We start from the raw sequence: 15481 nt of genomic DNA on the forward strand, positions 1-15481 counted from the left end.
ACAGATTCAGAATGTTTTAAATGCTTGTTGTGTTAACCAGCACACACACACACACACACACACACACACACACACACACACACACACACATTAACACAGAGCGAATTCAGTGAGCAGCGGATTCTACAAGCTTTTTATTGCGTACAGTGTATGCAGGCTGTTTCAGAGTCAGTAAGTGCATCATCGTGGCAACAATACAACAAAGTTCTGTCATTAAGAAGAAAATGTAGGTTTGAATATTTAAGCTCTTTTAAAAGTACTCCAGTATTTTAACTCCAGTAGAAATTTGACCGAACAACGTTCACTTGTATTGGATGAATATTTGACCATCTATCTACTTCGACTCAAGTAATGGAGTTGTGTACTTTGTCCAGTACTGAATATGAACTATGGTCTGTAGGCCAGTGGATTTAGCCATTATCCTAGCCATTAGTTTTCACAGGTTCAGAGTTCAGTCTGGATAAAATATTTTCAGTGGGATAATCACTTGATGCACTGCTGGCAAATATTCAGATAGATACACTGTGGTATATCTACATACTGTGGTTTATTTCCCAAATGGACTTTATAATCATTGCTTATGCAAATATGAAGGCATGTTCCACTCTACTGCATATATGTATTTGGCCCTTTTATACAGTATGAACCCTTCAGGTATGATGGCAATATGCTAGTCTAATACCTGCAAGTTAATCATATATATTTGTACATTTACATTATATTTGCTCCAATTGAATGCATCTCTCCCATTTCTGTCTTTTCCTGACTACAGCTTTAAAAAGCTGTTGTGCCTGCAACGTGAAACATGCGACGCAGATCACCGTCTGCATAGCTTTTCTCGATCTGATTGGCCAACTCTGCTGAGGCATTGCCGAACGGTGTTAATTGACTGTTCTCATTGGAATACCGATGAAAAGAATTCCAGCAACATGATTGATCTAAACCTTTAAGTGGTTTCCTTGGAGACAGCAGAATCAATTAGTTTTCTCGGCACTTTATGATGCAGTCTTCCCCCAGTGGCACCTCACCATAACTCTCCTTTTGTCCCTGTAGAACGCGGCTTGGTCTTGAAATCGTCTCATATCATATTCAACCACGTCAATTTAACAGTCACGTGGTGGTAAATTAATAGTGCTGCATTTTACACATTTCCTTTGCTGTGAGACTTTGGGCATCTTTCCATATTCCTCGACATTACTCTAATTCTGTCTCTCAGAAGGGTCTAGATTTGGAGATTTAAATCAGTTCTCTCTCTCATACAATGTGAGGTGTCAGTGAAGTACATTCTTTTCTCCATTATAGTCGGATGACTCTCATTAAAATAAAAAAAGACACATGCACACATACGAGTATGATTTAGTTAATGCACCTTTTCCGGCATGCTGGGAATAAACATTACAGCTCTTCCAGCCTACTTAAATTCCAGCATGCATGCTTGTCATGCATAAGACGTCCAGTCTTATGCATGACAAGTCTACATATATTAGAAAAGCAGAGGAAGACAGAGGAGGGTGATCCAAAGTACAAGACCTCAGCCAAAGCCTCTCAGTCCACGCATCTTTGATTTACAGTCAATTTGCAAATCTCTGCTCTGCTACGCCTTACGTGGCTCTTTTGACTTTTTTAAATGTCAAGTTTAGTCTCTTGCTGAACGGCCAACAGCATAATCAATATATAAGACTCACCTTGATGGTGGGAAGCACAAGGTCCATGGCTGCACACTGTCGTGGAGTCAGGCTTCTGGCTTCCTCTCGGATGACATGCTCCTGGAGGGATATCAGATCAAGTCAAACACAGCAACACAAGTCGCATTCACACACTCGGAATCTTTGCGATAATTTTCCAGCACAGTGTTAATGACCTTAGGTGAGCCATAGCACTGCCTGATAAATCTGACTCTTGCTGTCTCACACCAGCTCTAAAAATCTATTTCAATCATGAAAAATTTTTCTGTCAATTGTAATTGACGTTGTCCTGATTTGTGAATTGATTATGGCAAATAACTTCTGCCACTGCCTTATTTCCCAGGTGTTTCTCCTACAGGTCATAGACAGACTGACACTAAATCACTGCTACAAATGTAATCCGCACAGTTCCATGTGTCTGGTCCCTCGGGTCTGTGGACTTTTGCATGAGCTCGGCATTGGTTGCTGAGATTTAATCAACATAACCACAGAAAAAAAATAGGTACAACGTGCAGCGCTATGAAAATGCACATGCCCTCCGTCAAATCAGAGGCTGCAGATGAAACACTGAGCATTCTTTTCTATTCAGAACATGCTAGACAGTAAATGTAATCTACCACAAATCTGTTTCATACAGATTTTAAAGAGCTGTTCTGTGATATGAAAAACACATCAACATCAACATCTGCGCTAAGATGTTTATCTGTTGTCTATTTTTAATGCCAAAATTGCACTGGGCCCACTTGATTTGTATTGACTCAGTTCCAGTAACGTCCCCATACTGGGAAAACATTGTGATGGTGAGCCCCAAATTAACTAAAGGCTGCAGGCAGGAAGAAACGCTTCTCTCTAATGAAAACCCCAGATGAATGGACACTGTGCTTGTTATTGAATGGAGGAAAAAAAGGCCCCATCCTTGGATTTAATTCATTTTTATTACTCAAACAAGTTTTCTACCTTCATTTCCAATATTATTATTCACAAGTCCAGAATTGTATTAAAAGCAATAACTTCCTGGGTAAGAAAAAACACTACAAATCCTGCTGTTACATATTTGCTTGGGCAGACAGTGCAGCCCTGAAAGGACCATGGCATTTCATAAGGTCAGAGGATGATAGTGTCAAAGTGGTCCTGCAGCATTATTTGTTTCAGACAGACAACATATCAGCTCGACTAATTCTGCTGTTCCAAGAATCCATGCCATTACATAGGTCAAAGGTCACTCGATATTCATTTTGCATGTTAACCCCTGTAGTAAATGAGGTTACGCACATGCATCAATAATATAATATAATACCATATAAGTATTGGATAGGATTATCAATCATAATCATAAATAACAAGAGGATGATACGCGATTTTAATGCTTTTAATGACAGAACCACATCCACCTTTGTACCCATGTACAGTACCCTGATGTTCCCTCGAAGGACATCTGACACACACAACACACACGAGCACGAACACACCTGCACATAAACGCGCACACACACATAAATGCCGATAAACACGCATTCAGTCCGCATCCCCTGTATGACTCAAAGCTAAGATACATCTCTGAGCTACTGTCATACCACAGTTGTTAGTGAAACCACAGCGCAACCACTGATCCATTCCAGCGCCTCACTACGAGGAGCTCGAGGGATTAAACATCTTCCGGCCACATCAGCAATTAGATACCAGCCTGCCTGGTGTTGCACTGAGTTACACTGTACAATGCAAAAGACTTCTGTATCTTACACGACTGTGCTTCCAAATTTCATAATCTGCCCGTCTAAATGTGTAGATAAAGTAAATCTAAGTGTACAATTAGGTGCAGGTGATGACTCTACAAGTATATTTGCATCCAAAGAATTTAAATAAAAAAAAAAAAAAAAGTGTGGATGGGAGAAAAATAAACATCAATTTTATATTTTTAGTAGCTTTTCATCATGTTACTCATGCTGACATATAGTTATATATCTACATATCTACAAAAAACTTTTAAAAAGTTTAAATAAGGATTTCCAGGCTTTGTACTTGTTTCATGTGGTGTATATCTGTATTATCTATAATGCCTCAGATGTACTGTTTACGCTATAATAGACAATCCGTGTTCAGCATAATTAGAGATCTCAGCGTATGTGCAGGCATAATGCATGTTTTACTCAGATGACAATGAGTAGGCTAAGCTTTGAGAAATCCCTTTGGAATCCGACATTATAGTGTTCAGACATTATGGGGTTTGTGTGATGAGATTAGCAACATCCACCTAGGGTTCATCCAAAAATTACCTTCAGTTTGGACAGCTGTCCCAAGTCCTTGGCAGCGTTGAAGATCATCTGAGCTCCTTGCTGTTGGAGAGAGAGACATATTCCCGTTACGGCAAAATGAAGCTGGAAACAGTCAACAGATGAATACGAAAAAATGATTAAATTAAAAAAGTAATATGAACTGATTATTGCCTTTGTCTTTTAAATTAGCACAAGTGGCAGAGGGAGGAAATTGTCTGAAAACTGCAGCAAAGAGGAAACATGACATTCCTGAGGTGAAAAATATCAACCTGGCTCTTACAGACGGATTAACAGTGTGAAAAAAATTCACTCCACGTGTGAGAAGATTTGGTGATGCCATGTTGTTTCATCTCCTGTACAGTGATTTGTGTGATATGAGGGAGAGAGCTGAACAGATGGAGGAAATGAGAGAGAGACAGGTGGAGAAGAGGAGGGAGGTGGAGGGCAGGCCGAGAGATGAAGAGAGTAACAGAAAAGGGAAAAAGACAGACAATTAATCAAACTCACACTCTGGTCATTCAGTGGAGGCAGGACGATTGTTCTCTCGATGGTGTTCAGCACGATTTTCCAAAGCTCTTTGAGGACTCGCTTCAGCACGGTCTTCTCGCAAATCTTGGCAAATAACATCAAACTGCAAAGCGGCAAGAGAAGAGCGTTTGTCAGGTCAACAGTCAAAAGCGCGTCTCCCAAAATGACCCGACGTAGCTGAAGGCTCCAAGCGATGACGTCTTCAGAAATAATATGATTAAATAAAGAAACCACCTGTGATTCATCGAATAAATGCAGCAGCTTTATGCTTTAATCTCACCCTATTGTGCAAGCAGGGTCTCGGAGACAGGAGGAAGGATTTGGTATTTCCATATCATTAAGAGGATTCCCTGTAATACCCCATTGCCCTCGATGTCGCTTTGACAAATAGTTGAGAGCGATTCCTAGAGCTCAGCTGAACCATATCATCGCTATTCTTTCAAGAATGCCACAGAGGTAAATATGGTCCCTTGGTTGAATTAATAGACATCCACAAATAAAGCTGGCCTCTCTTTTTTTCTGGAAATAATGTAAAATCATAGTGTTTATCAAACTGTTGCATTCATTTTATTGGGCTTTTCTTTTTTTTACTGATTTATGAAAATTAAACAGGAATAAGAAATGGAAAAATCTACTACTACTCAGTCATGGAAGCACTTTTACAATAATATAATGTTTAAACTTTTAATATAACTGGCAGAAAAAGAATAATCAATACATCCGCCTGTATAATATAGAAAATTATCTGTTCAGTATATATTTTGTATAACAATTCTGTTATAATGGTTCTGTTTTAATCAGCTTACATACTTAGTCATTTAGGAATCCATCTATTATTGTACGGAGCAAAAACAAAACTATTTAAAGAAGTAGCGACTAGAGGAGAAGGTGTAGAGAAAAGGATTTTCTTTAGACTTTTGTTAAATGTGTAAACTGGTTCTTGGGCGGTACGCATGGCTGGATTAACCTGTTAAGGTTCCCTAAGGGAAAAATTGCTTGTAGGCCCCTTTACGTGGCTATCATTTTCCCAACCCTGTTGATTTAGATTTAGATTTAACCAGTACCAAAGCCTTGACAGTTGTGTTCCCATGGAAACCACGCTCTGGCAGGTCACCGCTCCTCTGGAGCCATGATGGGAAACGTTTGAGTTATGCATAGAGGCTACATTATGTGTAGCTTTTCTTGCGGTTGGTTTGGCAGTGCTGATACGGCAGATTGTGAGTTTCCCCAGTCAACACACAGACCTCTCTGGCTGTCACAGTCCTCCTGCCCAGCCTGCTGCTGCTCCTCTCGGGGTCACTCCTCCTCCAGAGCTGCTCTTTGCTGCTGGGCTGGGCAGAACAGACAGGCTGGGTCTCTGCAGGGGGGCTGCTGCCTCGTTTCCCTCTCCACGAGCACTTCTTGGCCTTGTTCTCCACTGGGCTGCACTCAGACCCAGCTCCGGGCCTGGACCGGTACCCGCCAACAGCGGCATTGGCTAGCATGCCATTTTCCCTGGCCTCCTCTCAAAGCCGTGGAAACCCAAGCAACACAATCGTGACAATCGTTTTTATCTGGACGTGAAGGGGCGGCCCAGCGACACCTGGCCCTGCAAACACTGGCCTGTCCACTCTGCCCAGCCCAGAGACACAGCTGCGATAGCCTAAGACGTCGGTGTGTATTGTCTTTAGTGGTTTCTAACATACTGCAATTGATCAAATGACCAAAACCAACTGACAGGCACTAAATACGGGACTCTGGGGACCCTTTGTGGCTAGGCCTGTCACAATTATTACATAATAGTCTGATTCCACTTATTTGAAACTGACTGCAATCATTTTGCATCGTTAGAATCACTTTTTTTCACTTGAATGAACAGAAATGTCATATATCCATCCCTATTTCAACGTCATTTTCCACTATTAGAGCTCTTACTGGCGCTTTTTTAATGATGTCTGTGCCTGTCCCACCTGCTTTTAATCACACCAAGCGAATAAATCTCACCTGGCGAAATCCTACTCTGACATCACCTTAAGGCCACCACTCTCAACCTCGATAGCAATCGAAAGCTGAGCCTACTGACCTTTGAATTAATGACTTTTAACTGGTTTGCATAACAGGGTGGCAGTTACTAAAGACTGTAAACTGCCTTCCACGTTTGAGGCTAAACTCAGAGCTGGCATTCAGTGTATACTCACTTTTTATCCAGAAGGTCCATAAGAGGCCGGAGGACAGTCTCTGCATCCATGGCAGCATTGCACCCTTTGGCCGAACCCTTCATCTGAACCAGCTCCTGGTTCATCTGCTTCACGCACTCCTCGATCACAGGTTTGAAACTGCGTGATGGAAAGAAACCCTTTGTTACTGGGTCCATATTTCAGGCTGCAGCACTGACGTAACTTAAGAGCACAAAAGAGGTGCTAGCTCATGCCTGCTGGTCTGTTACATTATTGAAAAGGTGTTAAGAGCAGGGGTGTCTTTTGTTCAAGTTGAAGTGTTTGGCAACTTGCTGTGCTCACTCAGCATGATGCACAGCAAGAGCTCCAGTCAATTATATTTGAGTACGTGTCTGTCAATAACTAAGCAGTCGTGTAGTACAATTTCTTTGACAGAACAAGACATGAATGGAGAAGTTATCCTTAATGAAAATGATTCCACACAGACACAAACACACACACACACACGTTAAATCACACTAATGCTCACCTGGAGCCAAACACTCCGCTGAGCTCATCCAGCACAGTGTTGAGTTTATTCTGCAGCTCCTTTAGCAGATCACTGGCCTCTGCATCCAGCTGTCAGTGGAAGAGAGACAGTTACTACATCATTACACTCCACGCACTAGCCCACACTGACTAGACCTCTGAATCTCTGCCTCAACTGGGTTGGGGGTGTTAGGCGGGTGGGGGTACGACAGGCACAGAGGAGTAACCTGCCTCGCTGGTGGCCTCCCACACATTCTGCCTGCCATCTGTGCCGAGCGACGCTCTGAATACAAATGGACGGCTCACCTCCAAGCGCTGCAATGATGACTGCTCGCCGAGTCATGAGACATTGTGTCAGCAAAGAAGCAGCCAGCTAGCGGTCTCTCAAAAGGGACAGTTTTGTGCACTACTACACAAGTTACAGTAGAGAGAGCATGCTGTCATGCAGCTTTAACACTGTAGCATCTTGGGGGAATAAAGCTTACAGTCATACAGTATAAAACCTAAATGTACAGCTGTTCTGATACTGAAATCCCGACTGACTTTATATACAGGAAGAAAGTAGTTGCTGCAGGGGAAAATATCGATCAATTGTTTGTTTTCCTACGAAACTGACTGTGCAACTTGTCTACACTTTGTTTATTATACAGGAGATGCTCAATGACTATACTTTGCTACAAGCTCTTAAATCCATTTACTATGTGCCTACATATTGACAGTATGAGACAAATCAGACATGACTCGCAATGAATATTTTCAAATATCAGCGTACACAAACACATTTGTGAAAATCGATTGACAGCATGTATGTGCCCATGCATGGCATGTGTTGGGTTTCTGCCATATCTATGCATGTGCGTGTGATGGTTGTGCAGATGTTTTTGTTCATTTGTGGCTTTGGGAATATTCTGAGAGAAAGGGGTGGATATTGGATATTTGTGGTGCACTGTGTGCGTGAGAGTGTATTTGTGTGTAAGTGACTGTAATGTATGTATGTAATGAGTGCATTTGAGCCACTCTTTGTATCAGTGAATATGAATCAGGTTCACCATGTACAAATGTCCAAATATTGATGCTTTAGATGGAGGGGTGGAGAACACACGTTGCTGAGGCTCAGTGCCTGAGATGGATGTACGCACAACATGCATAACGGATCGTCACATTAGACCCGATAAGCTCAGCCGTGGAACCGCTCATGTCACACATTCTAGTGGCGGATGGCTCAGCTGGGAAGCGGATGTGTAAACTAAACCTTTTATAGACACCGTTCTGTTCTGCAGACATGCCTCTATCAGCAGCATGATTGGGATTGATGCATATGCGTGTGTATGTGTGTTCGCATGCGCACATGCTCATACTGCTGTCACCTCAATAAAAAGGGCCGCAGCATGTACGATTTTTCTGTCACAGAGAAAATTGGCTATAGAGGTGCTGTTGATATTTTACTGTTCGAGTAACAGATAACATCTTTTCAAGTGATAGCAGAAAAATACTGTAGGCCTTGCTCTTTTATCAGTTCCCCTTGGTTGGGGGAAAGTTTCAGACTGGGCCTCTAATCTGCAGCCTGGCAGTCTCTGAAATTGAGATTCAGTTTTTTTTTTCCAAGAACACTGTGTCTTAATGGGAATGCTGGCACAGGAAATTCACCAGGCTGTTAGATAAACCAAGACACCTGTCACCTCATGAGAGGCGAAAATTCCATTCTGAATCTGTGTGGTTCTTAATGCTCCAATGTCAAATGTCGAGCTGAAGGCTGCAATCCTGCCAGAAAGGCCTCCATTCAAAGGTAGCCGCAGACATTTCTTTGACTTGCCAAGTGAGGCCGTCTTGTAGTTCGAAAATATCAAAGATTCATCTTCTGAAATGTCAAGTTAAAGGTAGGGTCTTGAATTAGCCGGGAAATGGGATATGATGAATGTTATTTAGATAAATGTATATTGGCTACAAGAAATAGATCTGGTGTCTAATGTCTTTCATCTCCATTTGTCAAGTTGTCAATGTGTGAACCAATAACACCTCAAGAGTCTGTTATACATGTGTCCACTTACAGATTGAAGACATTTTTCGTGATGTAATTACAATGGACGGAAAGGGAAAATTCATTTTGGAATCTATGGAGCACCTGGCTCCTCCATGGCAGCTAGTTTCACTCGACACTGACGAGCATCCACAGTGTGCAAACTCTCCCCTGGCTGACGGCCTATCAACAGCAGCCCAGCTTTGCTTCCCTTTGCCTGTTTCAACAATACAATATCTGCTCAGGCTGCTTTTCCGAAACATACTCTGTCCTAAACATTTGGCACGTAAATAAAGGCTTACTAAACCACCATTTCTAAAGTGAGAAAAGCATATTAACAAACAGGGCCGACACCCAAAATAAAGCTTGATACCAATCTGAGGAGTGAGTCTGTGATGAGTCCATATTCGTAGCCACTGTGAGAGATCATTGCTAATCTGTGTTATTGGTAATGCTATGATAACTGCTCTTGGTAATTACATTGCCTCTCTGGGAGTTAATTGCTGATAGAGACCTATTCTGTAATGAATAAGCTACTGTGCAAAGAGGACACTAATGGAAAACTTTCACCTGAAATACACTTTAGCTGTATAATTAGTATTCAAGAGAAATTACTTAAGACATCCTTAAAGATAAACCTGATTGTCCATTAACAATGAATATCCATAATTTCACTTTCTGATGGGATGTAAAGGCTTCTGGTGTCATTATTCTTCAGACAGTGATGGCCCGGGAGTGCTCCAGGTCTAGATGTGCTAACTGGTGGGGAGGCAGCAGCACCTCAGCCGAGGGCACAGCTGGAGAGATTTGTAAATGTTTGAGAAGCTCATTAAACACGGTCGGAAAAATCCTGTCTGAAGCATTTTGTGGCTGCAGCCTGGGGAATGGATAAAGACGATCAAAACCACAGCCACTGACATGGCTGCTCTTTTTGTCAGACAAAAAAAGGGGGAACAACGAATTAAAATAAATATTGCACTTCCAAATTTGCCATGGATTGAGAAGTGACAGAGGGGGGAAAAAAGCAAGCTAAAAATAAAGATGGGATTGGTTGGGTTGAGCCACCATCCCCAGAGCGCCGGGGATGGTGAGCTTGAGCAGCATGTCCAGAGGCGTGATGGGTATTTCAGATTCCGTATGCTCTGTGGCACATGCTGCTGGAGGGGTTGGGGGTGAGAAGCGTAGGAGCGTGAGGGGTGGCGGGGAGGCACAGGGAGGAGGGGGCGTGCTTTTTCCGTATCATTCGGTAAATGGTGGGAAGGGGTGTTGACGAGTCCTATTGCACACACCTTACAGAAGGACACAACCCCCTCCTCCTGGAGACAGAGAGAGAGAGCACAGAAAGGAAATGGGGGGGAAACAGAAGACACAACGACAGGAGACAAAACGCAAGGCAAGACAGGCGTTAGATACTGGAGAGAAACATGCGTGTAAGTCATACGAAGCCGTGGCTGCAGCTTCTCAGGTTAGACTGACACACTGACAGGTCGACAAGGAAGGAAATTCAACGGTGTTTCAAAACCAAAACGCAGACTTATAAGGTTTTAACTTAATATTTACAAAAAGGCAACACGTTATACACAAGGGGGGTTAAAGGTGGGGTAATAATGATGGGGTACAAAGGAAGTTATTGGGGAACTGTAGAGGTAGAAGTTGAAAAGGTGATATTAGTAAACTGAACTACACGTCAGATTAGTCTGTTAGATGGTTAAGTACAGAACGGAGGGAAGGATTACAGCACATCACAGTTGGGGTCAATTCACTTTCACTTCATATAAATGTCATCTGGAACGATCATTTACATAATCATGACACAGCATATATTACACGGCAGAGTGCTGATCTGAGGGCGGAGGTTTAGGCTTCCACATTAACTGGCATCAACACTGCTGAAGAGTCCTTTAGCAAGACGCCGAATCCTCTGAAGCTCTGGGGAAGCTGCTCTTTAGTTAACCTTGTGGTTCGACCTTCCAGGGGAAGGACGCAGATCAGCGCAGCAATGCATTGTGGTAATTCATATATTATTTGCCAAAAATAGATCGACTGAAAGTGAACTGCCTGGAAACTTGTCACAGACATAGCAGACTGACACACTTAGGCAGGCACAGACCTGTTTGCCACCCATGGACTCAAACATCTTCTCCAGTTGGACACGGAGCTGCTGAATGTTGTTGAGGAGGATGCAGGGCTGCAAAAATAGAACAGAAAAAGAATTAATATAACGAGATTGTTTTGTGTAGTACAGTGTACAATCCTATGCGTGACAAGAAAATCAGATATATATTTAATGCTGTTGACATCCTACAAACCATAGTACATTAAGTATCTTTTTTTAACAGATATTGACATTGTACTATAATGACTTGCGGGCCTGAGACGAGCCCATATAATTGAAAACACGCTGCAAAACGTCATATGGGTCAAAACAGTCAAATCCATCAGTTTTGATTTCCTGACACATCATCTATACAGAGATGCAAGGTTTCAGCACGACATCGACAGTCAGCAGGGAAACGCAATACATAATACAAGAGGGAGAGAAATATCTGCGCTGAATGTGTCAGGCGTTATCGATTCGCAGCTCCGCAACAAGTTTAACAGATGACAGACATTAATCACGCTGCTTTTTGTGAACACTGTGAGTAATTCCTCAGGGTTTTCAGTCAGTCACATATCATGCACATTATCTGCCCCAAAAAAAAAACGACAAACATACAACGCCCCAAAATTATCACAGTAGTAATGGGTAGCACTAAAATGATCATTCTGCGCCCCACAGGAGAGGGATGATTGGTGTCTGTGAATCCAGCCAATAGCGTCTCAGCGGCAGCACATAATGGCTCGCTCTCTACCAGATTTATGAACATATTCGCATGGCAGTGATTAGACGTTCTGAATCTGAAGAAAAGGAATGAAGGTTTTCTCCAGCTACATGTAGCCTGAGAGAAGATGAAAAATATAGAATAAATGGTTTGGTCTCACTGGGTATGTTATAATCAGTTAAATGTGAGGGGCTGCGGCGATATCAGTCAGTACTGCAGACACCAGAGAGGGCAAAAAAAAGACAGCTATTTCACAGTGGTGTATTTATTGATTGACAGTATTCAGCGAGGTAATGATGTTTGAATAGAAAGATGCTAAGCTAACAAGTTTGTCTGCAAATATCAATATCACAAAAGCGTACCCCCACCAGCACTACAATATGATTGCAATAGCAGGTCTTCTACATCAGTGGTTCTGAACCTGGGGATACCCCAAGGAGTCCCAAGATAAATCTGAGGGTTCACAAGATGACTTACAAAGGAAAAAGTCATTTATTATTATGATTTTTTAATGTAAAATACCATATACTTTTACCCCTTTGGGCTTTTGAAAATGCTTAAAGCAAACTAAAGCAATAGCAAACTTTTTTCCAGACTACAGCCTTTGACACAGGGCTCGCAAGTAGACACTGATTAGATTTAAGGGGTCTAATACTCCTGCTCTCTCTTGACGTGTATATGAGTTTGTTGGTGGCAAAGACAGGCAAACCTCCTTGGTAAACATGGCTATGAAGTAGGTAATGTATTGTATATGTGACAGTCTAACAAATTAGAAATTAGGTTTGATATGATGTAATCCTGCTGCTGTGCCACTCCATCTGCCTCTTACTTTCTTTTTTTTCCATCATCTGTCTGTCTTCCTTCCTGTCCTGAGGAGGGACATTTCATGTTTTCGCTGGGTCAATTGTAATGAGCCTGTCAACACTGTAAAGAAACATCTGCCTCCTCCGCTCGTACCCTGTGTGCTATCTCTCACTTCAACTTCAAAGACCAGGGTGGATAATTAGGCCACTCAGAAGGCCCTGCATTTAGTCATCCGTCACATTAAACAATGGACGAGGAGCCCAGAAAATACCAATGGCTTTTCCCCATCAGCTGTGGGCTGATGTGAGATGAATAAATGCATCTCGGTTAACAGAGATACTGTTAAGTGCATCTCAGAAGTCAAGGCTGGACTCAGTATAGAACAGACTGGGCTGCTATGTGAAACGTTTCCCACATAGTCTCCATGCAAACCGCTGCTAGAGACAGTCATCATGGGAACACCTTATTACCATATTTGCATTTCAACTAAATGGCATCTTTGCTGTTAACATTAGCAGACTTTGAGTGGGCACTTACCACGTTCTCCTTACTCAAATACAAAGGAAAGTCCTTGGATATGATTGCAGCATATTGCAGAAGAACTTTGTTGATAGTCTGTAGGGAGGGAGAGGGACAGTTTTATAATTACAGTTTGTTTGCTGTTCTATCATTGAATTTCTTGGACTCGCTGAAACAATTTAAAGCAGTCACAATTTAATAACAAGATAATATCAAACAGAATAAATAGACCACAGAGTCTCCTCAGATCAATGGCAAACTCTTTAGCTGTGAGTCATTAGTCCCCACAGGAGTGTTCACGGTTTACTGGGGGGGGCTTTTCAATGAGCCTGACCTTCGCAAAGCGGCACATGAAATGAGCCAGGGCCTGTGGGTTTGGACACTCCAGCTTCTTGATAATCTCAAAACTCTGGTTTAGCTGAGTGAACACGTCCACCACCGAACAGGAAAAGAGGGCATGCTCCGAGGTTTGCTGGAACTGTTGCAGGGGGAGAGAGGGGAAGAGACATGACGGAGGTAGGGGTGGGGAGAAAGAGAAAGAGAAAGAGATGTAAAATCCCAGATCTTAAGACCTTTACACGCCTAATAATACTGAAACATTTGGACAGTGAAGACAACATACGATTAATGAACCAATTTCTCTATAACCACATCACTCACAGACTAGGAATCTAGACCTCTTAGTCCTAATGACCCTCGCAGGTAGATGTTTTGATACATGTAAGTGCTGCTGAGGTACACTGATATCACATTAAGCTCTGCAGTTATCTCTTGAATTCCTGCGTTTATTCATGTTTGACATGTAAGCCCTGTCCAATCACATGTTTCATGTGTTCAAGTAAAGCTGAGTCATGATTTGTTTCATTGCTGCTCGGTGGAAATCCAGGGTTAAGACTATTCCGGCAGTGGTAATGAAAACGTTACACTTAGCCAGAGTGAATGTCAGCTTTATGGAGCTGTTAGACAAACTGTGTAACTAAGCAGGAGGCTGAAAGCTTTTTGCTCTGTTCTCAGCAAAATTAACTTTTACCGACCGCATCTTCAGACTGTACTTCCTCTAAAAGAGTGCTCAAGCCATTTAGCAGTGCTTTTCCATGAAGATGGGTTAAAGTTTTATTCCCTCATATGGGTCAAGCTCCCTCGCAAAAAAGCATCCTTTGCTTCCCATAATGCACAGCGTTTTTTGTTTAGACCCTGTCCCTATTTTGTTACACATCTGTAGTCTTCAAGAACCACAGAAGTTATTATACAACATTATGCCTGTTTTTTACAGTTCTAGTGATATTATAAAGAGCTAATTGTGTTAATCAAAATCATTAAAATGCTTTTCTATTCTGTTTAAAACATAAACACACTGTAACTGGACCAAAATGTGTGAAGGTCCATCAATATATTGCGATTACTTCTGGGCCAGACTTTGTGAAGCTTACACACACTTCCTCACATTATTGCCTAATATCCTTCTGTGCCTTTTACTGCTCTGGAAATCATGTTTTGCTTCCTGTTATTATCATTTTTTTAACTGAAATTTCATTCATATTCTTGTCTTGTGATGTCTCTGGGCGAGGAGTTGTTTTTGACAGTGTGAAATTTCCTTTATCCCTCATTTCCCCTTCCCCAAGAGGTAAATTCAGTCTGAGCAGGCTGTCCTTGTGAATAAGAAAGCAGTCTTAAGTGGTAGGTTAAACATAAAGCTGCATATTGAGAAGTAATTCAATGCGGTACTCACTCCGTCTTTCTTGTCCCTTTCCAAAGCTCCATTGAGGAAATCCATGGCTACATCCTCGTTCTCATCAAGCCACTGAATGACAAACGGCTCGAACCACCTTACAAAGAAACACATTCTGTCACTGAAGGGTCAAATCACAGTTGAGAGTATTTCTTTCGCATTGTGGTTCATCTCATCTGTCTGGAGCACCAGATAAGTCGGGGTTTACTGTATGAGAACAATTCTGAGGCCAAGGCTTTTTATCTATTTAAACGTTTTAGGGGAACCTTTGTATTTAAGGGAGATCAATGAGAATTGATTGTGTTACACTCAGAGAGGTATCCTGAGAGGACCTCGCAGATTTCAGTGTGGTTTTGGCCAAGGCTGCACTTCATGCAGGCATCAATATCAGGTTTCAGTTTGTGGACAGATTAGACTGCG

At 42.1% G+C, this 15481-nt stretch overlaps 1 protein-coding gene across 1 annotated transcript in view; it reads right to left on the minus strand.

Annotated features, from left to right (window-relative positions):
• Window positions 1–15481, minus strand: part of LOC121608743 (protein unc-13 homolog C) — a 90095-nt gene that overhangs the window by 7237 nt on the left and 67377 nt on the right. Inside the window, exons 20-28 of the mRNA XM_041940075.1 lie at window positions 15062–15158; window positions 13667–13810; window positions 13351–13428; window positions 11298–11375; window positions 7172–7260; window positions 6664–6801; window positions 4462–4589; window positions 3959–4011; window positions 1686–1766 (exon numbers count right to left, since the gene is read on the minus strand). Coding sequence (XP_041796009.1) covers window positions 1686–1766; window positions 3959–4011; window positions 4462–4589; window positions 6664–6801; window positions 7172–7260; window positions 11298–11375; window positions 13351–13428; window positions 13667–13810; window positions 15062–15158 — 886 coding nt within the window. The remainder of the gene's footprint in view (window positions 1–1685; window positions 1767–3958; window positions 4012–4461; window positions 4590–6663; window positions 6802–7171; window positions 7261–11297; window positions 11376–13350; window positions 13429–13666; window positions 13811–15061; window positions 15159–15481) is intronic.

The sequence above is a fragment of the Chelmon rostratus genome, chromosome 1 (assembly GCF_017976325.1).
Source record: "Chelmon rostratus isolate fCheRos1 chromosome 1, fCheRos1.pri, whole genome shotgun sequence".
Taxonomy (NCBI): domain Eukaryota; kingdom Metazoa; phylum Chordata; class Actinopteri; order Chaetodontiformes; family Chaetodontidae; genus Chelmon; species Chelmon rostratus.